The 21,932-nt window shown below is 47.7% G+C and overlaps 5 protein-coding genes and 1 pseudogene across 7 annotated transcripts; all 6 read right to left on the minus strand.

Moving 5' to 3' along the window:
• Positions 1-281: 281 nt before the first annotated feature.
• LOC4340536 (transcription termination factor MTERF4, chloroplastic) lies at positions 282-1,923 on the minus strand. Its single transcript, XM_015785817.3, has one exon. The coding sequence runs from the start codon at positions 1,794-1,796 to the stop codon at positions 618-620; it is 1,179 nt and encodes a 392-aa protein (XP_015641303.1). The 5' UTR covers positions 1,797-1,923; the 3' UTR covers positions 282-617.
• Positions 1,924-5,750: 3,827 nt separating this feature from the next.
• On the minus strand, positions 5,751-7,080 carry LOC9270522 (transcription termination factor MTERF15, mitochondrial-like; annotated as a pseudogene).
• A 1,554-nt stretch (positions 7,081-8,634) lies between these two features.
• On the minus strand, positions 8,635-10,214 carry LOC9266609 (transcription termination factor MTERF4, chloroplastic). The gene has a single exon (XM_015785989.3). It carries the CDS (start codon positions 10,197-10,199, stop codon positions 8,865-8,867), a length of 1,335 nt encoding a protein of 444 aa, XP_015641475.2. The 5' UTR covers positions 10,200-10,214; the 3' UTR covers positions 8,635-8,864.
• Positions 10,215-10,954: 740 nt separating this feature from the next.
• LOC136351079 (transcription termination factor MTERF9, chloroplastic-like) lies at positions 10,955-12,744 on the minus strand. 2 transcript variants are annotated; one of them, XM_026026257.2, is made up of 2 exons: positions 11,432-12,744; positions 10,955-11,323 (listed from the first exon to the last, which is right to left on the minus strand). In XM_026026257.2, exon 1 carries the CDS (start codon positions 12,662-12,664, stop codon positions 11,444-11,446), a length of 1,221 nt encoding a protein of 406 aa, XP_025882042.1. In that variant the 5' UTR covers positions 12,665-12,744; the 3' UTR covers positions 10,955-11,323; positions 11,432-11,443. The 2 variants fall into 2 exon arrangements, with proteins under 2 accessions (XP_025882042.1, XP_025882041.1); XM_026026256.2 differs by having other exon boundaries at positions 11,209-11,351.
• LOC4340539 (transcription termination factor MTERF8, chloroplastic) lies at positions 10,955-15,539 on the minus strand. 2 transcript variants are annotated; one of them, XM_015785864.3, is made up of 2 exons: positions 14,206-15,539; positions 10,955-13,269 (listed from the first exon to the last, which is right to left on the minus strand). In XM_015785864.3, the coding sequence occupies exon 1, from the start codon at positions 15,460-15,462 to the stop codon at positions 14,281-14,283; it is 1,182 nt and encodes a 393-aa protein (XP_015641350.2). In that variant the 5' UTR covers positions 15,463-15,539; the 3' UTR covers positions 10,955-13,269; positions 14,206-14,280. The 2 variants fall into 2 exon arrangements, with proteins under 2 accessions (XP_015641350.2, XP_015641353.1); XM_015785867.3 differs by having other exon boundaries at positions 11,341-13,272.
• A 4,015-nt stretch (positions 15,540-19,554) lies between these two features.
• LOC4340540 (transcription termination factor MTEF1, chloroplastic) lies at positions 19,555-21,162 on the minus strand. The gene is made up of 2 exons (XM_066311615.1): positions 19,802-21,162; positions 19,555-19,614 (listed from the first exon to the last, which is right to left on the minus strand). Exon 1 carries the CDS (start codon positions 21,066-21,068, stop codon positions 19,932-19,934), a length of 1,137 nt encoding a protein of 378 aa, XP_066167712.1. The 5' UTR covers positions 21,069-21,162; the 3' UTR covers positions 19,555-19,614; positions 19,802-19,931.
• Positions 21,163-21,932: the final 770 nt, after the last annotated feature.

Below are 21,932 nucleotides of genomic sequence, written 5' to 3' on the forward strand. Positions count from 1 at the left end.
GGTTGGTGTTACTGGCTAGCATCTTAGAAACTGTACTGTAGTAAATGAACTGATGTACAACACCCAATTGTCTTCTCCAGATCTACAGTTTTGTGGTCGTGTTCTCGTGTATTTGTGTGGTACAAAGTAATCTATTCTCAGATCTATTTGGAATAGCTCAAAACAAGATTTTAGGATCAGAACTCTACATTAAGAAAACGAGTTTCAACTTTCAAGCATATGTTATATTTAGTTTCCTGGAAGAACCAAATCAAATTTACCTCAGATAACGATGGAATAAATGCAACAGAAATAACAAGGGAATTTGATCCCTAAATATTCAACACACTGTTACTGAACCATATACTGTAAATCCAAGCAACAGTGACAAAAGTCTATAGCAATTCGATCGACTTAGTGCTACAAAATATGTCAGCTCAATCCATTAAGATTCATCTAATCCATTTAATAGAAAGTTCAGTCTTTGAATGGCATAGTGACACCATTAATCAAGACCAAATCTTAGTTTGGCTTGTTGAGAGCAAAGCCCAATTTCATTTGGCTCCTGAAGTGAATGAATCAAAGTGATAAACTAACCTTAAAATTGTCCCAACTTGCTGGTATTACTAGAAGAAACATCAGCACTTTGTCTTACGCTTTGAGAGCAGCTTCAACTGGTGCACTCCACATCCAGTACAGCTAGAAGCATATGCATCACCAAGGCCTGGAACACTCTCCACATATGGTTGCACGAATTTTTCCATGAAATCATCGTTGCTAATCACAGAGATATTATAGAAGTCATAATTGGCCTTGAGCAATCCGTTCCCCTTGAGAACATTGATCAAGCAATGCCGTGGCAACAACCGGCGCTCAATGCTATACATCGTGAGTGCAGGCCTTCGTGCAATGTATGGTATCTCTAGACCAACATCCTCGGTCAAGAACTTCATACCTCGACGCATCCTTTCTTCCTTCATGGCTAGGATGTGTGGCATGCTCCTCACCGCCAATGACAAATCGTCCTGTGACCAACCAAGCTTCTTGAAGAACTCCAACTTCTTGGCGAGCTTCTCCTGTCCGAGGATTCCAAAAATCATGACCGCATTAGTAAACACCCGAGTTCCCTGCTTAGCTCCAAACTCGTTAGCAAGCACCACAGCTTCTTCCAGGTGCTTAGTAGGCCTGCTGATCACCCGCGATGCGAACGCGTATGAGGGCCTATCCGCTATAGATATCCCGCATTCCTTGAGTACGGCGAGGTTGGGCTTGATGACCGCCTCAACGTTGGAGCTAAGGACGCCATAGTTGGTCTTGATAACCTCGAGGCACCTGTCGAAGGAGCCAAACACGGTGAGCAAGAAGGCGAGCCTTGGGGCGAGCGACTTGCAGCGGAAGAGGCTGCGGACCACCGGGATGAGGCGCGCGATCTGGGAGCGGGACAGGCCGAGGTCGGTGAGCTCGGCGACGCGGGTGGCCAGCGTCTTGTCCACCCTGGCGCAGATGAAGAGCGGGTCGTTGACGACCACGGCGGCGATGTCCGGGCGGGAGAGGCCGAGGCCGGAGAGGAAGGCGAGGACGGCATCGGGGTTGGAGGGGGACCTGAGGTGGGAGAGCTTCCCGGAGGCCTTCTTGGCTCGGGCTCTCGTCAGGCCGCAGGAGTCGACGAGGTAGTCCTCGACGGCGAAGGGTTCCGGGGGGATGGGCGCGGCGGCGGCAGCGCTGGAGAGGAGGCGGTGGAGGGGGAGGGGATTGGCCGGGGTGGGACACGGTGGATGGAGGAGGCGAGAAAGGAAGCTCCTCCGGAGGTGAATCATGGCGGCGGGCGGCGGGCGGCGGCGGCGCAAGGATTAGCCGGCGGCCGCTTGAAACCGCAGCTTCGCTTCGCTTGTAAGCTCCGGACACCTACTTGTGGGCCTAATTTGGACGAGGACGAGGCCTTCCAGTGGGATCAATTCTCTGCGAGAATGCTTATCCTCGCGCGACCGGCGGGGAGTAAAAATCAGACGCTCACATATCACAGTGAACGAAATATTATTTTTCAACAAATAACCCATATAGTTTGGAAACTCTCTATTAAGAGAATTTGTTCCACCTAGTGTGCTCAGAATATTTTACTATGTATAGATATGTTGCGCTAAACTGAAACATTCTTTCGCTATTTGCTGAAACATTGTTTTTATATAAGGTGAAACAATGCCCGATTTAAACGATTGAATATTTTCGATCTACTTAGTGAAACAATTCCGATATACTTGGTGAAACATCGTGCAATATTTAAAAATAATTCAATAATAAGCTAAAAAAAATTTCATCGGAATATATCCATGTGTGGTCTTATTTTGAAGATTTAATTGCAATAAATTTAATGGTACAATCGGATCATTATTTGGATAAATAATTTAAGAGAAAAATTAGTTTAAAGTGGTTTTCCACGCACGTTAGCACCCGATTTTTGCCAATTTGGATCGGGCGCCCGATTCTAACTCTCCTCCAATCCTCTGAGTTTCTTTTTGAAAAACCAGTTTCATATATCCATAGTTTTTTTTTTAACGTCCAAACACTATGATGAGAATAGAGAAAAAAAATACAAGACTAGCATTGACTAGGGCACTGCCACGAGAGGATAAGAGGACATCCATCTAGAGAAGCACGCACAAGCTGGGGAGGCCTCCTAGACGATGTCTCCAGAGAAAAAAGTGGCGATGAACCCGACGCCATCATCCGTCGAGGTCTTGAGGAGAGCCAAAACAAGGTTTCACCCAGCAGCCCACTTGAGGGAGAGGGGCGGCTCGATCGCGGCCCCCAGAGAAAAAACGACGCCTAAAACGCCGTCGTAGCCGGCCTGGCAAGGCCGAGTGAGATTTTACACCTGTTGTCCGCCCCCTATCAACCCGCAGTTAACAGGCCAATGCTCTAGCACCGGCCATCCTCTGCCCCCCCCCCCCCCTCGCTAGGCATCCCTGCCATAAGCACGCCGGCCTCCCTACCGTTGGCCTCCCGTGCCGTCGGTCGGGCCAGCCTTCCTATTATCACCTTCCTTAACCGTGTGGGTGCCACAAGCACCGCCCTACCACTACCGTCATCGCCACCTGTGCCTACCTCTTTGTAGTGGGGCTTTGCTGCAACGGATTCATTTTTTTTAATGCTGGTATTGTTGGTGTAGCTGCTGCGCCATGTGCACCAAACAGCCGCTTATGCCAATTACTTGTTCGTACACTGTAACTAGATTACGATAATTTTTTAGGAATGTTTTTTTTAAGAAAGGGGAGCAGGTTTTTTTTGGAAGGTATTTTTAAGGAGGGAGATTTTTTAGGAAGAAAGGAGAACGATGTTTTTAGAATAGTTAAGATAAGAAGATAAGATACCTATTTTTTCATTATGTAAACTGGATTTGATCCATTGATCAGAACATAATTGGGCCTAATCTTCGGATGTGGGCTGATTGCGGCAGGCAATTGAAGTACTGAACTAGACAAGCGTTTTGGAGTGGTAATGCATGGCAATAAGTAAGAAATTTTGCATGTGTGAATAATTACAGAGCTGTTTTGGCCATAGATATTCTGCCAAAATGGAACAGATTGGCCTCCTAACTGTGCCTTTTTGTCTGTTTTGTGACCATCAGCAGGCCATACAACATAAAAAAAAAAATCTCAATGTGTGATGGCTCATTGTCAATGATGAATTTCTGTAATTAATACATGTGTATAATTACTATCTCCTGATATTAAACCTCATGAAAATACATGTCTAAGTATCCACCATCATTGCTCAACGGATTTGAAGGAAACTCCATAATAAAAGCATGACCAAGTACTAAAAGTATATCAAAGCCGCTGGTCTATTCAAGAAGTCCTCTTGTTGCAAGAAATGCATCACAGCTATAGTTTACAAATTCACACAGTTGGGATTGTTGCATCAAATAGATCCAAACATCCAATGCTTACAGCCAATTGCTCCATGAATCTTGTTGGGGGCTATCACTCAGTCCGAACTTTTCAGTTTACAGTCTTCAAATTTCAGAAGTACCCGCCTATCGAATTTGCAAATATTACTAAGATTGTCTCAGATGTGAGAACGTCACTTGATCACTTGAACATGAAAATCTTTCTTGAAATAGATGTGCTAGGTGGCAGTACCACACAAAACGAGAAGTTGCGGTACAATGCTCTCTCCGTCTCATTTTAAGTGCAGTTGTAAGTTTCCGTGTCCGACGTTTGATCATCCATCTTATTTGAAAAATTTATGAAAAAAAATAAGTCATACATAAAATACTATTTATGTTTTATCATCTACTAACAATAAAAATACTAATTATAAAAGAATTTCAAATAAGACAAACGGTCAAACATTGGAAAAAAAACTCACAACTGCATTTAAAATGAGATGGAGGAAGTATATAATGGAGTATGATAGATAGTAGTATGCAGTATGTATCAGTGTAGCTTTTCTTTACACTAGTAATATACCAGTGCTTTGCAACGGGTCATGCCCATATTATGTATATCTAAGATTCTAAAAGAACACCCAATTATGTCATGAATAGGTGAACTATTTTTCAAGGTAACACACCAACCATCCTGATATCGGACCGAGGCACACACATACACCGATTTGGTGATTTATAAATAAAGTTACTACAAACTCGAAACAGTAAATTACGTAGAAATGGAAACCAGCTGTTAACTTTCAAGTTTCAACTTTGATGTCTGAACAAAATAAAGCAAAATCTTTGACCGCAAAGCAGGCAGCTAGGGTCATAACAGTAACAGGAACCAAATAGGGAATTCTGTTAGGCAATACGAACACCAGAAGCATCCCTCAAGGCCTCAACCAACTATTTTAACTGTCAATAAAATAGATACTGACCAAAAATGCATGAACCATCTAGAACCTTTGAATTGGTGCTGCTCTCAACTTCTCAAGCTTACCTTATGATGGTGACCTGACCTCATTCTTTAGATGTTTCCAAAGAAAGACAAATGACAAAAAAAATCCATGTTATCAATAATTTCACAAAAGTCACAAATTTGGGTTTACTTAGATGACTCACTACCAACAGTATTGAATTTGGACCATATCTCAGCAATGCTTAAAATCAATTTCCTTTTTATTATTATTTCTGAATTGTTAACTGCCCCTTGTTGATAGCATTTTCTGCCAGCTATTAGCAACAATAAAAATCAATGCGACAGCACCATTCATTTGTTAGATATCCAAGACGAAATCATTAACATGTCTTCTTCAAGGATAAATTTGTAGTAACAAGTGAAAGAAACTAGAATTTGCTCCAATGCACAAAATTGCAGGACGCTATCAAAAAGATGGAACATACTTAGATCACGAAAGTTCAAACAGCATAGCAGATGGTGTTACTGGATGGCATCCTAGAAACTGTAGACTGTAGTAAATGAACTGTTGTTCAACACCCAATTGTCTTGTCCAGACCTCCAGTTGTGGTGTTGTTGTCCAAGTTGTGTATTGTGGAGTACACATCAATCTTTTCCCAGATCATTTTGAGTAGTAACACAAAAGCAACTTTTTAGGATCAGAACTCTACATCAAGAGGACAAGTTTCAAGCATTTGCAACAGTGAGTTTCCCAGAACATATAAACTAAATCAAATTTACCTCACATAACTAAGGAACAAGGCAACAGAAAAAACAAGAGAGTTTGATCCCTAAATATTAAACACTGTTGCTGAGCCATATAAATCAGAGCAACAGTGACAGAACTATAACAATTCAATCGACTTAGTGCTAGAAAATACGTCAGCTCACTTCATAAAGATTTATAGATAAATCCATTTAATAGAAAGTTCAGTCTTTGATTGGCATAGTGACATCCTTAATCGAGACCTGAATCTCAGTTTGGCTTGTCGAGAGCAAAGCTCAATTTCGTTTGGCTCTAGAAGTAAAAAAACCAAACTGATAACTAACCTAAAAATTGTCCCAGCTTGTGGGTGTTAATAGAAGAAGCTTCAGCACATTATCTTATTCTTCGATAACAGCTTCAACTGGTCCACTCCACATCCAGCACAGCTAGAAGCATAGGCATCACCAATGCCTGGAACACTCTCCACATAAGGATGCACGAATTTATCCAGAAATTTCTCATTGCTAATCAAGGCAGTAGAATAGAAGTCATAATTGATCTTAAGCAATCCGTTCCTCTTGAGAACATTGATCAAGCAATGCCTTGGCAATAAGCGGCGCTCAATGCTATAAAACATGAGTGCAGGCCTTTGTGCAATGTATGGTATCTCTAGACCAACATCCTCCGTCAAGAACTTCATTCTTTGCCTCAACCTTTTCTCACCCATGGCAAGGATACTTGGCATGTTCTTCGCTGCTAATGACAAATCTTCCTGTGACCATCCAAGCTTCTTAAACAGCCCTGATTTCTTGGTGATCTTCCCCTGGCTGAGGATTGCAAACTTCACAACTGCGAGAGCAAATAGACGTGTTCCCGGCTTAATTGCCCACAGTTCATCCTGACAACCTCCAGGCACCTGTCGAATGAGCCAAATACTGTGACCAAGAAGGCGAGCTTTGAACCAAGAGACTTGATGCGGAATCCGCCGCGAGCGAGCGGGATGAGGCGCGCGATCTGGGAGCGGGAGAGGCCGATGCCGCCGAGCTCGGCGACGCGGGCATCCAGCGTCCTGTCCACACGGGCGCACAGCAGCCTTGGGTCGGAGGCGACGGCGGCGGCGATGTCGGGGCGCGTGAGGCCGAGGCCGGAGAGGATGGCGAGGACGGCGTCGGGCTTGGAGGGGGACCTGAGGTGGGAGAGCTTCCCGGAGACCTTCTCCGCGCGGGCTCTCGTCAGGCCGCAGGACTCCACGAGGTAGTCCTCGACGGCGAAGGGTTCGGCGGCGCCGGAGAGGAGGCGGCGGAGGTGGAGGGAGAGGAGGGAATTGGCGTGCGTGGCGGCGGTGAGGCACGGTGGCTGGAGGAGGCGAGAAAGGACGCACCTCCGGAGGTGAATCATGGCGTCACGGCGGTTGCCGGCGGCGGCGCTCCGCCGCTTGAAACCGGAGCTTCGCTTGCTTCCAGACTTCCGAGAGAGACGGTGTGTATACTGTAGATGGGCCTTTTCGACATTTCCGACATCTACTCCTGGGCTTAATTTGGAAAAAGGCCTAGGCCTTCCAGTTCTCACGTTTGTTTCTCCTTTAAGGCCATCTTTAGATCCCACCCTAAAATTCGTTTGAACACCTCTATAAAGTATTAAATATATGTTAAAAAATAACTAACCGCACAAATTGTGACTAATTTGCGAGACGAATCTTTTAAGCCTAATTGCTCCATGGTTTGATAATGTGTTGCTATAGTAAACATTTGCTAATGACAAATTAATTAGGCTTAATAAATTCGTCTCACGGTTTACTTACAGATTCTATAATTTGTTTTGTTATTAGTCTATGTTTAATACTTTAAATGTGTGTACGTATATCCGATGTGACACGGTAAAAATTTTCACCGCTGGATCTAAACACAGCCTAAAACAAAACTACTCCTGTAAAAGAAAAAAAAGAAACCCTACTCCCTCTTCATACTCGTTTTGGCTTTTTCTCTAGTCAATTTTTTAAAAAATTGACCAGATTTATAGAAAAATATAATGATATTTTCAACGCAAAATATACATATTATCAAAATATATTCAATGTTACATCTAATGGAACTAATTTGGTGTTGTAGATGTTGCTACTTTTTCTATAAACTTGATCAAAACCAAATTGGATTTAATTAATTCTTCTGAACTAAGTTGGAGCTCATCCAGTTTCTTGTGTTCTGACAGAGGTAAAGCAATGCGTTGGCCTGCGCTCATCGTGTATAAAATACAAGCGTTTTGGAGCGATCAATGCAGAACAGTCAGAAATTTTACATGGATGATTAATTGCAATGCAGTTCTCACCAAAGATTCTGCCAAAATGAAACAGATTGATCTCCTAAGTGTGCCCTTTGTCCGTTTTGTGATTATCAGCAGGCTATACAACATTTTTTTTTCCTGAACGTGTGGTGGCTCATTGTCAGTAATGCATTCCTGGTTCATGCTTTGGGATAAATAATATCCCGCTGCATACACTTCATAGTTCATAGGTTTGCTTTACGCTTGGGCCAAATGGAAATTCAAATTGAGGAAATGGGGTATGTTTTGAGCAAACAATCACAAATGCAACTTCTTTGGTGTGTGTTTCTCTTCAAAATTGGGCACATCATCAAAGAGTGAATGCACAGGGAGACATCATGGCAGGAACCCCGTAGCCCCATATGATTGTCAACCTGTAACTCATGTTAGCCTACAATTCAATCACATTTGATAATTGTCATCCCAAAGAGAAAAAAAAAACAAGAACAGCCCCAGCATGGCTCCACTCATGTTTGGCCACCTGGTTTATCAGAAAATATTTGAATTAAAGCCCCAACACGACTGTATTTTGAGCACATTCCTGCGATAGTTGCTACCAAATCTAATGTGGATGGTCAGAAAGTACTACAGAAATATCCTTGGAATGTGTTAAGTTGTGGTAATCTTCTATATTTTCTGTCAAGAGTACATGTGCTACCATTTATTTTTCAAAGCAAATTCCCAATTTGAATATTTCAGCCCAACAGCTTGGATCAGCCAGTGTTGGTTTAGTCCGTGAAATAAAATCTTAATGCTTTTTTGTTCCAAATCCATTGCCATTAACCATTGTCATCCTCAACCATCAGAGCTACAAGATAAAAGTAACAAACCTACTCCTACATACTTCTTCAGCACAAGCTTTAACATAGTACAAGATGATCCAAGGGTCCACAAACCTTAATATTTTGCATTCCTGTGCGACGATCTAGCCAAAATCCCCAGCAGAAACTTTTACATCCGTCAATTTCAGTCTACAAACCAAGCAATGGAGCAACTCCATTTGCTACTTTCCCGGAACAAATAGAGCCATAAGCATCAGCAAGGCCTGCAATGTGGTCCTCATAAGGATGCACAAACCTTTCTATAAACTTCTTCTCGCCCAGTGCGGCTGTTGAGTAGTAACACAGCTTGCAATCCAGCAATCCCTTTGTCCTGAGGACCTTGAGCAAGTAATACCGAGGCAATAGCCGCCGTTCAAGGCTATACAAGAGCAATACCGGCCTTCGCGCAATGTACCGTTCCTCCAGACCAACATCCCCCTTCAAGAACCCCACGGCTCGCCGTATCCTTTTCTCGGATGCGGTCAGGAAGGATGGCATCTTCCTGAAGATCACCGAAACATCATCCTGCGAAAACCCAAGCTCCACCAGCAGCCGTGTTTTCGTCGCGACAGCCTCCTTGCTTAGGAAAGCCACCGCAACGAGCCCACGGTGGAACACCCTCGAGCCGCGGACCATGCCTAGCTCCTCCACTCGCGCCACGGCGTCCCGGAGTTTCATGGGATTCGAGGTGAACAGCCGGCTGGAGTACAGGTTTGGATTGCTGGCAACATCACGGGCATCTATCCCGCATTGCTTGAGGAATGCCAGGTTCGGCTTCACCACCTTGTCGAGGTTGGCGCTGAGGAGGGAGGAGTTCTTCCTGAGGGCCCTGAGGATGCTGTCCAACGAGCCGAACACCGGGAGCCAGAAGGCGAGGTTGGTGGCGAGGGAGCTGCTGCGGAAGGGGATCTTGGCGAGGGGGACGAGGCGCGCGATCTGGGAGCGCGGGATGCCCAGGTCGCCGAGCTCGGCGACGCGCTTGGCGAGGTTTCCCTCCACGCCGGCGCACAGCAGCCTCGGGTCGGCGGCGACGGCGGTGGCGATGTCGGGGCGCGGGATGCCGAGGCCGGCGAGGAAGGCGAGGACGGCGTCGGGCTTGGAGGGGGACCTGAGGTGGGAGATCCTCTCCGAAGCCCTGGCTGCTTGGGCTCGGGTGAGGCCGCAGGCGGCGACGAGGTAGTCCTCGGCGGCGAAGGGTTTGGAGGAAACGGGCGCGGTGGTGGAGAGGAGGCGGCCGAGAGAGATGGCGGCGACGGGGTGAGGCGATGCTGGGTGGAGGAGGAGGAGCGAAACGATGCGGCGCTGGAGGTGGTGGATCATGGCGGCGGCGGCGGTGGCGGTGGATGAGGAGGAGGAAGCGGCGCCGCCGCCGCCGTGAAATCGCAAGCTACGACTAGTAGAGACTAGGGTGCAAATACTGCAGTTTCGATATGGCCTTAAAAGTTGTTGGGCCGCAATTGTAGCCCGTTGGGCGAAGGCCTGCATTTTTGGACGGGCAGCGGCTGATGTTTTTTTTTTGTAAAAAAAGAAAAGAAAAAGAAGAGAGAGAGAGAGAGAGAGAGAGAGAGAGAGAGAGAGAGAGAGAGAGAGAGAGAAATTGAGCACGGTTTGAATGTTTGATCGAAAGAATTCCAAATGGCTGAATAAATAGAGTCCAGTAACATTGAATTAGCAGATTGACTTTTATAGGTATAACATGATTCTCTTTCTTTTTGCAAAATGATTATAGTATGAATGTATGATGGTGTTTGAATCTCCTGAAGATGAAGTTGAAGATAAAGTTTAAGTGTTTCTCGTAAAACGAGGTGGTAATAACGTGTGATTAATTGAGTTTTAATTATTACAAACTTGAAAATTGGATTAATATGATATTTTAGAACAACTGCTAATATAGTTCATTAGGTATTTTGCCGGCACAGCTAGAAGAACATGGGTCAGCTAGTCGTCGAACAGTATTCTTGCAATGGTGAGCAGCCAGAAAACACAGGGAGACATCATGGCAGAAGCAGCTGAGCAGCACAGCTGCACAGGGTAGGAAATGATCCATAAGCGCATCGAGAAGGTAGAGCAGCATCAGGCAAGGATCAACCATGAAGGGGCATTTCTGGCTCCACCGGAAGGAGCAATATGTGTCGTGTGATTTGTGGCAGCTCAGCTCATTCACACCTCTCCAGCATTGTTAGCCCCAGCATAATCAATTAATATCATTTGACAATAGTCCTGTCAAAGAGAACCCAAAAGAAAAAAAGCGCCCCAACACAGCTGTAGCTCATATTACCTTTCCAAATTATTTGCAATGTTTGGATTATATCCCCCAACAAGATTATATTCTGAGCACGTTCCTGTCATAGTTGCAACCAAATCTCAGGTGGATTGTTGATAGGTACTCCTAACCTGCCCATTTCCTATCCATTTTGAAACACTTGATCTATAGAAATATTCTAGTCATGTGCTAAATTCCACATCTGTGTTCTATATTTTCAGTCAAATGGTATGTGAGCTATTCATTTTTTTCCAAGGAAATTTCCTGATCTGAAGATTTCAGCCCAATACCACAATGCCTTCTTTTTTCCTAACAAGAAAATCTTCGCCATTCTCAATCTCCCAAGCTGCAAGAAACAACAAGTAACAAACAACCTACAGACTTTTTCAGCACAAGCTTCAACATAGATAGTACGAGACAAACTAACGGTAGCAAACCTTAATATTTTGCATACCAGTGCAACAATCTAGCCAGATTTCCCAGCATAAACTTGAACACCATCCATTTCAGTCTGCAGGCTAAGCAATGAAGCAACTCCATTTCCTTCCTCAGAACAACCGGAGGCATAAGCATCAGCAAGGCCTGCAATGTGGTCCTCATAAGGATGCACAAACTTGTTGACAAACTTCTTCTCGCTCAATGCAGCTGTGGAGTAGTAATCCAACTCACTATTCAGCAATCCCTTTGTCCTGAGGACCTTGAGCAAGCAATGCCGAGGCAACAGCCGCCGTTCAAGGCTATACGACAACAACACTGGCCTTTGCACAATGTACCGTCCCTCCAAACCAACATCCCTCTTCAAGAACTCCACAGCTCGCCGTATCTTTTTCTCGGATAAAGCCAAAAAGTTTGGCAACTTCCTCATGATCACCAACAGATCATCCTGCGAAAACCCAAGCTCCTCCATCAATCGTATCTTCCTCGCAGCAGTCTCCTTGCTTACCAAAGCCACCGCAACGAGCCCACGGTGGAACCTCCTCGAACTGCGGTCCAGGCCCAACTCCTCCACCCGTGCCACGGCGTCTCGGAGGTACTCGGGATTCGCGGTGAGCAGCCGGCTGGAGTACATGGTTGAACTACGGGCAACATCAGAGGCATTGATCCCGCATTGCTCGAGGAAGGCCAGGATCGGCTTCGCCGACTTCTGGACGCCGGGGCTGAGGAGGTTTTTGTTCATCCTGAGAGCCTTGAGGATCTTATCGAACGAGCCGAAGACCGGGAGCCAGAAGGCGAGGTTGGTGGCGAGGGAGCTGCTGCGGAAGCACCAGCCGGCGAGCGGGAGGAGGCGCGCGATCTGGGAGCGGGAGAAGCCCAGGTCGCCGAGCTCGCCGACGCGTTTGGCGAGATTTTTCTCCACGTCCGCGCACAGCAACCTCGGGTCGGCGGCGATGGCGGCGGCGATTTGGGGGCGGGGGAGGCCGAGGTCGGAGAGGAAGGCGATGACGGCGTCGGGATTGGAGGGGGAGCTGAGGTGGGAGATCTTCGCCGAAGCCTTGGCTGCTTCGGCTCGGGTGAGGCCGCAGCCGGCGACGAGGTAGTCCTCGACGGCGAAGGGTTTGGGGGAGACGGGCGCGGTGGTGGAGAGGAGCCGGCGGAGGGAGCAAGGAGGCAGAAAAATGCCGGCGATGGGGCGAGGGGATGCTGGCTGGAGGAGCAGAGTGAGGATGCGCCGCCGGAATTGAATCATGGCGGCGACGGCGGCGCAAGGATTGCCAGGTGCCGGCGGCGGCGTGAAATCGCAGGGCTACGCCTACTCTTGCTCAGATCGAAGCCGGCGGAAAGAAACTCCTCTAATATTGGGCCCATTTGGAGTTGGAGTGATGGGCCCAGTGGACATTATGATTGGGCCAATTAAGCATCGTCAATGACCAGATTTAAGCCCATTAACAAATTTGTTGGTGGGCCAAACTCGTTGAGAGGAATTAACTGGCCGAATTCAAATCCGGGCCGAAGTACTCCATGGCCGAAGGTGGGCTGAATTCTTTGGTGGGCCTCTTTTGTTAACGAGAGTAAAACTGATGGTCCGAATTCATCCATCTTGGACGCCAAATCAGAACAAACAAGACAGAAATTGCGTGAGAACAATGATATTCACAAATCACAACCTACGACGATGATCTTGGCCACAAAATCAATAGGGAACTGAATGGAACAAATAATAGGGAACTGAATGGAACAAATACAGGGTGAAATGGAAATGCAGTGTGTCGACGAATGCCGCCTGGTGTTAGTGCCGCTGTCGTTGGTAGCTGCAAGAAAGCCCTTAGCCCACTTCCTGTTCCTGATGTGCACCTGCTGACAAGAGAAAAAAAATCTAAGTTTGTCAGGAACTCCATATATGAAGATGCAATCTCAGGAAAGAAGTGTGGTTAGAGAAATACTCCTACAAGATTTGGTGTCAACAAATTCTTGCAAGAAATAGCATCAGTGTATCCAGAAGATTATATCGCATTGGAAACAGCGTATCCTTCTTTTTTATCTACTCCTATTTAAGTTTAAAACAGAGCGAAGTTAGGGCCACAATGTTATCCTAATGTTTTACGGCTAAGACTTACGACAATAGATGACAACAGCATGAGAATGCACAGGGAGACAAAATGGCAGGTGCAGGGTAGCAGCACAGGGTAGGAAATGATCCTTCACCTCATCAAAATGTTCAAGCAGAAGCAGGGAGTAAGGTGTCAGGAAAGGGCAATTCAAGCTCCACCTAGAGCACCATGAGATCCACTTTAGGAAGGCACATGATGTGTGAGCTGTGGCAAATAATCACAGATCCCCTGCATACCTAGCCTCAGCGTGGTGCCAAGGTTGTAGCTCCGTTTAGCCACAAATCAATTACATTTAACGACAATCCTGCCATAGAGAACAAAACAAGTCCCAACACAGTTGTAGCCCATATTACCCTTTTAAGTCATTTAGAACGTCATGGTTGCCGCCAAATCACAGATGGAATGTTGAACAAGAAGTACTCCTAACCTGGTCGTTCCTATCCATTTTGCAACACTTGATCTATAGAAATATTCTTGACAGGTGCTAAATGAATTGTGGAAGTCTAAAGATTCAGTCCAGCAGGACAATACATTTTTGTTCCTAACCCATTGCCATTAAATCTTTGCAATTGAATCTCCAGAGCTACAAGATACAACATGTAGCATACAACTATAACCTACATACTTTTTCAGCACAAGTTTTAACAAAGGTAGTACAAAATGATAAGGGATCACAAACCTTAATATTTTGCATTCTTGTGCAACAATCTAGCCAAATTTCCCAGCATAAACTTTAACATCATCCAATTTCAGTCTACAGGCAAACCAATGAACGAACTCCATTTGCTTCCCCAGAACAACTGGAGGTATAAGCATCAGCAAGGCCTTGAATTTTGTCCTTAAAAGGATCCACAAACCTTTGCACAAACTTCTCCTCGCTCATCGCGGCTATGCAGTAGTAAGACAAGTCACAGTTCAGCAATCCCTTTGCCTTGAGGACCTTGAGCAAGCAATGCCGAGGCAACAACCGCCGCTCAAGGCTATACGCCAACAACGTTGGCCTTTGTGCGATGTAGCTTTGCTCCAGACCGACATCCCTTATCAAGAACTCAACAGATCGCCGTATCCTTCCATCGGATAAACGCAGCACTTGTGGCGCCCTCCTTACGATTACCAGGAAATCATCCTGCGAAAACCCAAGATCATCCAGCAGCTGCATTTTACTGGCAATAGTCTCCCTGCTTAAGAAAGCCACTGTACTGAGCACGCGGTGGAACGTCCTCCAACCACGGGCCACGCCTAACTCCTCCACTCTTGCCACAGCGTCCTGGAGGAACCTAGGGTTCACGGTGAAGAGCCGGCAGGAGTACAGGGACAAGGTTGTGCGAGTGACATCGGAGGCGTTTATCCCGCATTGCGCGAGGAAGGCCAGGTTCGGCTTCGCCACCTTGTCGAGGTCGGAGCCGAGGAGGGCGGCGTTCATCTTGAGCGCCTTGAGGATATTCTCGAACGAGCCGAACACCGGGTGCCAGAAGGCGAGCCTTGTGGCGAGGGAGCTGCTCCGGAAGCACCTGCCGGCGAGCGGGAGGAGGCGCGCGATCTGGGAGCGGGAGAGGCCCAGGCCGCCGAGCTCGTCGACGCGCCTGGCGAGGCTGCTCCCCACGTCGGCGCACAGCAGCCTTGGGTCGGCGGCGACGGCGGCGGCGATGCCGTCGGGGCGCGAGAGGCCGAGGTCGGAGAGGAAGGCGAGGACGGCGTCGGGATTGGAGGGGGACCTGAGGTTGGAGAGCTTCTCCGAAGCCTTGGCTGCCTGGGCTCGGGTGAGGCCGCAGGTGGCGACGAGGTACTCGTCGACGGCGAAGGGTTTGGGGGAAACTGGCGCGGTGGTGGAGAGGAGGCGGCGGAGGGGGCAAGGCGGCGGGAAAATTCCGGCGATTGGGCGAGGGGATGCTGGCTGGAGGAGCAGAGATAGGATGCGCTCCCGGAGGCGGATCATGGCGTCGTCGTCGTCGGCGGCGGCGGCGCAAGGGTTGCCGACGGCGGCCGCGTGAAATCACAGGGTTATGATTTCTCAGCTCGGTGAGCTCACAAACAAGGAAGGGAAAAGTACACTAAAGGTCCCTCAACTTGTCATCGAGTTACAAAATCATCCCCCAACCGCAAAACCAGATATCGAAGGTCCCTCAACTAACAAAACCGTTCGGTTGAGGTCCTCTGGTGGTTTTGGACGCAGTTTTGTCTGACGTGGCGTGTGAGTCAGCGTGGGCCTCACGTGGGTCCCACGTGTGGGGATGAGTCATCTCTCTCCCTTCCTTCTCTCTCTCAAACTCTTCTCCTCTCTGCGCGAGTGCGATGGCCGCGGTCTCCTCCTCCGGTGATGCCGACGCCGGTGACTGGTTGAAGGGGTCGGCCACGAGCGGCGTGACAGGGTTGAGAGCGGCGGCCGACGAGGCAGCGATGGCAGCCGCGACGCGTGATCAGGCCGCCGCGTCGGGGTCGCCGCCAACGACCCCCGCCCCATCTCCGCGCCGCCCTCGCCGTTCTCGAGTTGCGCCACCCAGCGCCCGCCCACGACGCCGCGCCGTCCTCGCCATCCTTGAGCTCCGCCATACCGCGCCGCCGCCGGGGAGGGCAGGAGGGAGGCATGAGGGGAAGAGGGCCCAGAGGAAGCCGGCGGCGGCGAGGGGTGGAACTTGGCGCCGGCGGCAGCTGCCGGGGAGGAGCTGGGCAGCGACCGTGGGGGGCGGAGCAGTGCGCGGCCGTCGGGGGCGGAGAAGTGCGCGGCCGGCGGGATGGAGCTTGGCGCGGGCGGCAGCCGCCGGGGGAGGAGCTGGGCGGCGGCGTCGCCGTGCGGGCGAGCTCGAGGGCGTTGATGGCGATGTCGTGGCTGTGGTTGAGCTTGACGCAGCCGCCGGCGTAGCTCTGGCAGAAGCTGTAGAGGCCGTCGAAGACGGGGTAGTCCTCGCCGACGTTGAAGTGCTTGAGCGCCCGGATCTGGTCCTGCTGGGTCGTCGGCGTGGAAGCGGCAGAGGTCGTGGTCGCGCGCTAGAAGTAGCACACCCGCCGCTTCACCCCGTCGGCGCCGGTCGTCGGCAGGGAGTTCCCCCGCCGCCGGCGGAGGCGTCCATGGTGGCGATGGCGGTGGTCGCGGCGCCAGAGGATGGGTCCGCGCCAGCCGTGGCGAACTGGGCGGAGACGGCGCGGCCGGCGACGACGACGACGCCGTCACGGCCCACCTCACAGAGCATGCGGCGGGCGGCGGTGAGGAGGAGCGAGCCGCGCGGGGAGTCCGGGTCGAGGCGGGCGGCACGGCTCAGAGGTGGCCGGCGTCGAGGTCGGCCTCGGCCAGGGAGAGAAGACGCGAGAGTTCGTCGTCGTCGTCCGCAACGGCGGCACGCGAGGGACCGCCAGGCATCTGCAGCGCGTGCTGGGTGGTTGCGGGTGTGTGGGGCCGCCGACGTCCTCCTCTCCCACCTCGCCCCTCCATTGCCTCGCCGCCGACAAGGTCTCCCTCACCGCCCTTGACTCGCTCCCCTCCCCTTCCCCCGCTGTTCTCATCCCCATCCCCGTCGCCGCCACCGCCCACCTCGCCGTCGCCCCCTAGCGGCCGCGCGCGCCCTGCAGCGAGTGAGCCGTGAGCGAGGAGAGAAGAGTGTGAGAGAGAGAGGGGAAGGGTGATGATGTGGCAACCTGACACGTGGGGCCCACGTGGGGTCCACGCTGACTCAGCCACCACGTCAGACAAAACCGGGTCCAAAACCATCAGAGGACCTCAAGCGAACTGTTTCGTTAGTTGAGGGACCTCCGATATCTGGTTTTGTGGTTGGGGAACGATTTTGTAACTCGATGACAAGTTGAGGGACCTTCGGTGTACTTTTCCCAACAAGGAAACTTTAGGCCCAATTCGAGGTATTACATTTGCAAACTAAATGGGCCGAATAAATTTTGTAACGGGCTTAAATAATTTCTGTAGCCTTAATTAAGTCCGCAGTTTAGGGCTGATTTGTAGTGTGGACCTAATTACGGACCATTTTCCATTTAGTAATTTGGTCCCATCTTAGATCAACATTGGGTACCAACCAGGGTTTAGTTTTTCTTTTTTACGAAAACTGTGAATTTTGAGGTTTCTGAAAGTGGATTCTGAATGAAAATCTGAATGCTTTTTGAGAATTCAAATTGGAAATAGTAAAATTTGATCGAAATTTGACTGAAAAAGTTATACTATTGGGGCTCGTGATCCAGCACTCAATTGAAAAGGTGAACCCCTGGTATCTACTTTGGCCTATAAATTGTCTTTAGCTGTTATAATTTTGGCCTACATAACTAAAGTTGAGGCTGACCAATGTAAGATTAATTAAAGGCCCATTGGTTTTGGTCTTGGAATTTCGAGGGGTTGATCATATGGAGTGAAGTAGTGAACAACAGTCAGTTCAAGGATCCCCTATCCTGATACGGATGGTTGGATCTTGGATGTCAACATATTTTCAAGGCAATTTTGTGGGGTTGATGAAGGGCTACAGATGCAACCCCAGCCCTGGAATTCTGGATGATATGAAGGATTGAACGGCTGGAACCATGAATAATATAAAGTTTCAAATTACCAAACCTGTCTTTGAGCAAGCTCATATCGAAATGTAACAATTCAATCCTAGAGAGAAAGAGAGAGAGAAAGAGATGTCAAGTCCATGCATAAATAATTACTCAATCCATCCAAAAAAAACCTAATGTAGTATGTGATGCAACACATTATAGTACTACGAATCTCAGACAAACTAAGATAGTGTCATGAAGGCATTTGAAAAACAAACAGTTAAAACCTGGGAAATAGCATGCTTGCTCAACAAATCATTCATGTTTCTCATGGAAATGTCAGTATCTAATCCATGCCTAGCAAGATGGGAGCCATACTGTAGCTCTGCTGCTCATCAACTTTTTAAAAGAAAATTCCTTCAGCTAATCAATTAATGCATTTTTATAGGGAATCAATTGTAGTGCATGTGGTACTACAATGGATCACCTACGGTAAAATGGCAAAAAGGGTAATAGCAATGTACAAGGGGGATGGCAAACCCTATGTTCTTCCAACAAAGCAATGGGGAGCGTGAGCGCATTCTCTAGTTCTCATTCATCTGCTAGAATAGAACTTCAGTCAGGTATTTTTCCCAGAACAAGCATATCTGCTCACTAGGCCTGGATCTTGTAGGGGTGCATGAACTTGTCAATTAACTTCTTTTCACCTGCAACGCAATGCTGTAGTAGCTAAGTTTCACATTCAGCAATCCCTTTGCCTTTAGAAGCTTGAACAAGCAGTGCCAGGGTAACAACCATATCGCTCAAGGGCTAAGGCTATCGGAAAACAGTGATAAGTAACTTATAAGCACTTGAGTTGAAATTTCCTGGAGAAACAATAGTGACGGCAGTCACCAATTGTAAACAGCACTATTGCTCGGATGAAAATGTCAGACCTATGAATAGAGATTATTGACTTTGAAGCACACTAGAAGATATGAATACATTGTTCTTGGGGGGAAGACACGACTTCATGCTTGCAACTCATATATTGGATAAATTCAAGGATCATTTCTACCACTTCTTTTAATATTAAGACTTCTAAAATTTTAAGGGACTTGGGTACATGCCACTAATTTCCTAAAAAGATTCTGGGGAAGTTGGTACACTCTCCAGTACCCCACTACACAAGTTTGAGGCCTCTTTGAATTAAAATTTGGGAATGTTCTTGATAATTAAATTGATTGGATGTTCCTCCTTGGTGACCCCATTTTATTTGAGGAAAAGAGAAATACGTAAATACTTATTCCTAATCTCTAGCATCGTTTTGGACAGACTAATCCCCTCCCAAGGAAACATGGTAGAGCTAAGGCAGTCATTACAGTTTTTTGTTAGAAAAGGAAAAGATCGAAAATAACAACAGCCCCCAGGAAAAGCAGTGAGCATCTCTCATTGTCCAAACTTTACCCAAGTTATGGAACTAACTAAACCCACCACATATGATAACCATAGTGTTTAATTTTTGTCTTCTTTCTTCTGCATATGCACTGGGATTCTGGCAGCAGGCCATAGACATGGATAAACCCGTTTAGGGAAGGAAAACATCGGATCCTGAATACAAACAACAGAGCTACACATGCTGCATTATAAAACAAAAGCATGTTAACTCCTGGAAATGTTATTCAACATTCCATCAACCTAGAGGGTGACCACAGGCTGTAGTGTTCCTGTTTATCAATCAGTGAATAGTGATACTAGCCAACACAAGATAACCTAGAGCAAAGTTATAAGAAATTTTGCAACAATGGACGAAGGAGATAGCAAACCTTAATGAGCACGAAGGAGATAGCAAAAGTATAAGTCTAAACCCTTGATCTTTCCAACACAACAATCCTGTCAGTACCCTCCCAGCACAAGAATGAGCCCATTTTCCTGTTGTCCTCTCAGACAATAAATTCACAGAACATCCCCAACAAAGCTAGAAGCATAAGCATTAGCAGGATCTGCAATGCTACACTTGCAAGAATGCACAAACTTGTCAAGAAACTTCTTCTCAGTCAATGCAACCGCTGAATAGAAGTCCAATTCACCATCAAGCAATCCCTTTGCACTGAGAAACCTGAGCAAGCGATGCCGGGGTAACAACCGACGCTCAAGGCTATAACTGATCATGATTGGCCTTCGAGCAATGTAACGCGTCTCGAGCTTAACATCCCTTGTCAAGAACTCCACATTTTTCCTCAGCCTTTCCACAGACATGTTCATGACGACAGGACCCTTCCTCATAGTCATCGAGAGATCGTCCTCTGACCACCCAAACATTTCAAGGACTCCAATTTTGGCAGCGAGCTTCTCCTTGTTTTGGTAAGCAAATGGCACAAGCGCATTGCGGAACACCGGTGAGTACTGTGGCACGCCAAACTCACCGATGCGTGCCACAGCTTCTTGAACATGGTTGGGTGGCCTGCAGAGCACAGTGGGCAGGCGTGTATGGGGGAAATCGCAGACATGTATCCCACATTGCTGGAGGAGGGCCAGGTTGGGCTTGACCACCTTCTCGACGTCGGAGCCAAGAATCGCTCCGTTCGCCTTGAGCGCCATGAGCACATTCTCGAAAGAGCCCAAGACCGGGAGCCAGAAGCCAAGGTTCGTGGCGAGCGAGCTGCTGCGGAAGGACTGACGGGCGAGCGGGATGAGGCGCGCGATCTGGGAGCGCGAGATGCCCAGCTCACCGAGCTCGGCGACGCGCTTGGCCAGGTTCTTCTCCACGTCGGCGCACAGCAACCTCGGGTCGGCGGCCACGGCGGCGGCGATGCCGGAGCGCGAGAGGCCGAGGCCGGAGAGGAAGGCGACGGCGGCGTCGGGCTTGGAGGGGGACCTGAGGCGGGAGAGAGTCTTGGCCGCCTTCCGCGCTTGGTCCCCGGTGAGGCCGCAGGTGGTGACCAGGTAGTCCTCGACGGCGAAGGGTTCTGCGGCGATGGATGCGGCGGCGGTGGAGGAGGAGAAGAGGCGGTGGAGAGGGGAGAGGGGAGAGAGCGAGGTGCTGGAGGAGCGGACGCGGAGAAGAAGGATTTGGTTTCGAAGGTGGTTCATGGCGGCGGCGGCGGCGCTAGGGTTTGACGCCGCCGGCGAACTAGGGGAGAGAGGAAACCTGCGGTTCCGCTATTTTTTCTACTTTGCCACTGACAAATTCGTAAAATCGCGAAAATGTGAAATACTACTATTTTTGAAGGGCCTTCGATTCAAAGGAGGTTTTCTTAATGCTATGAAGTTTCTATACAAAGGTTCATTACAGGTAGATTTTGCAGAGAACACAAGAGTTTCAACCTTTTGAAAATTTTGATTTGAGCATATCTATTTTATTCGATCCTTTGTCTATACGATCCAATTTAACCATTTATATATTTTGCCATCATTGTATTTCTATTAGAATCATGTGTTTTTATATTCATATTTTTTCTATTCCTGCGATTTAAAGGGTCCTAAATAACCCAATGTGATTTCTAGTTGAGGAATAATTTAAGAGCCAGTCAAGCTCTGCCAACAATTTTTTTTTGGTAATACCATGATGTATTTGCATCACTAATCCAAATAATACCCTCCAATCTCTGCGCTATAAATATATTGGTTATACCTAAATATGTAAACATTTAAGTACAATCCCCTTCGTTCTATTTTATATGTGTTTAACATTTTGTAAGTTAAATTTTCTTTTTAATTTTGCAAGTTTTTTAACTATCTGTACTTCGTTTCAATTTAATTTCACATATTTTTCCTTTTCTAAATTATACCAACATGAGCCCTTTTCTCAGTAATGTTTATTTCCTATTTTAACCTGAATTTAAGATATTTTGAATCTAAGATATTGTATGATAATATATGGATAACAACCTTTGTATGTGTTTGTTCATATGTGCATAGGTCGGTGATCCTTTAGGGTCCCTTTGAATCGTAAGA

The sequence above is a fragment of the Oryza sativa genome, chromosome 6 (assembly GCF_034140825.1).
Source record: "Oryza sativa Japonica Group chromosome 6, ASM3414082v1".
In the NCBI taxonomy this organism is placed as follows: Eukaryota; Viridiplantae; Streptophyta; class Magnoliopsida; order Poales; family Poaceae; genus Oryza; species Oryza sativa.

Coding starts and splice junctions, on each gene's coding strand:
- LOC9266609 (XM_015785989.3), bottom strand. CDS start 10,199: ATGCAGGCCTTCGCCCAACGGGCTACAATTGCGGCCCAACAACTTTTA.
- LOC4340540 (XM_066311615.1), bottom strand. CDS start 21,068: ATGAACCACCTTCGAAACCAAATCCTTCTTCTCCGCGTCCGCTCCTCC.
- LOC4340539 (XM_015785864.3), bottom strand. CDS start 15,462: ATGATCCGCCTCCGGGAGCGCATCCTATCTCTGCTCCTCCAGCCAGCA.
- LOC4340536 (XM_015785817.3), bottom strand. CDS start 1,796: ATGATTCACCTCCGGAGGAGCTTCCTTTCTCGCCTCCTCCATCCACCG.
- LOC136351079 (XM_026026257.2), bottom strand. CDS start 12,664: ATGATTCAATTCCGGCGGCGCATCCTCACTCTGCTCCTCCAGCCAGCA.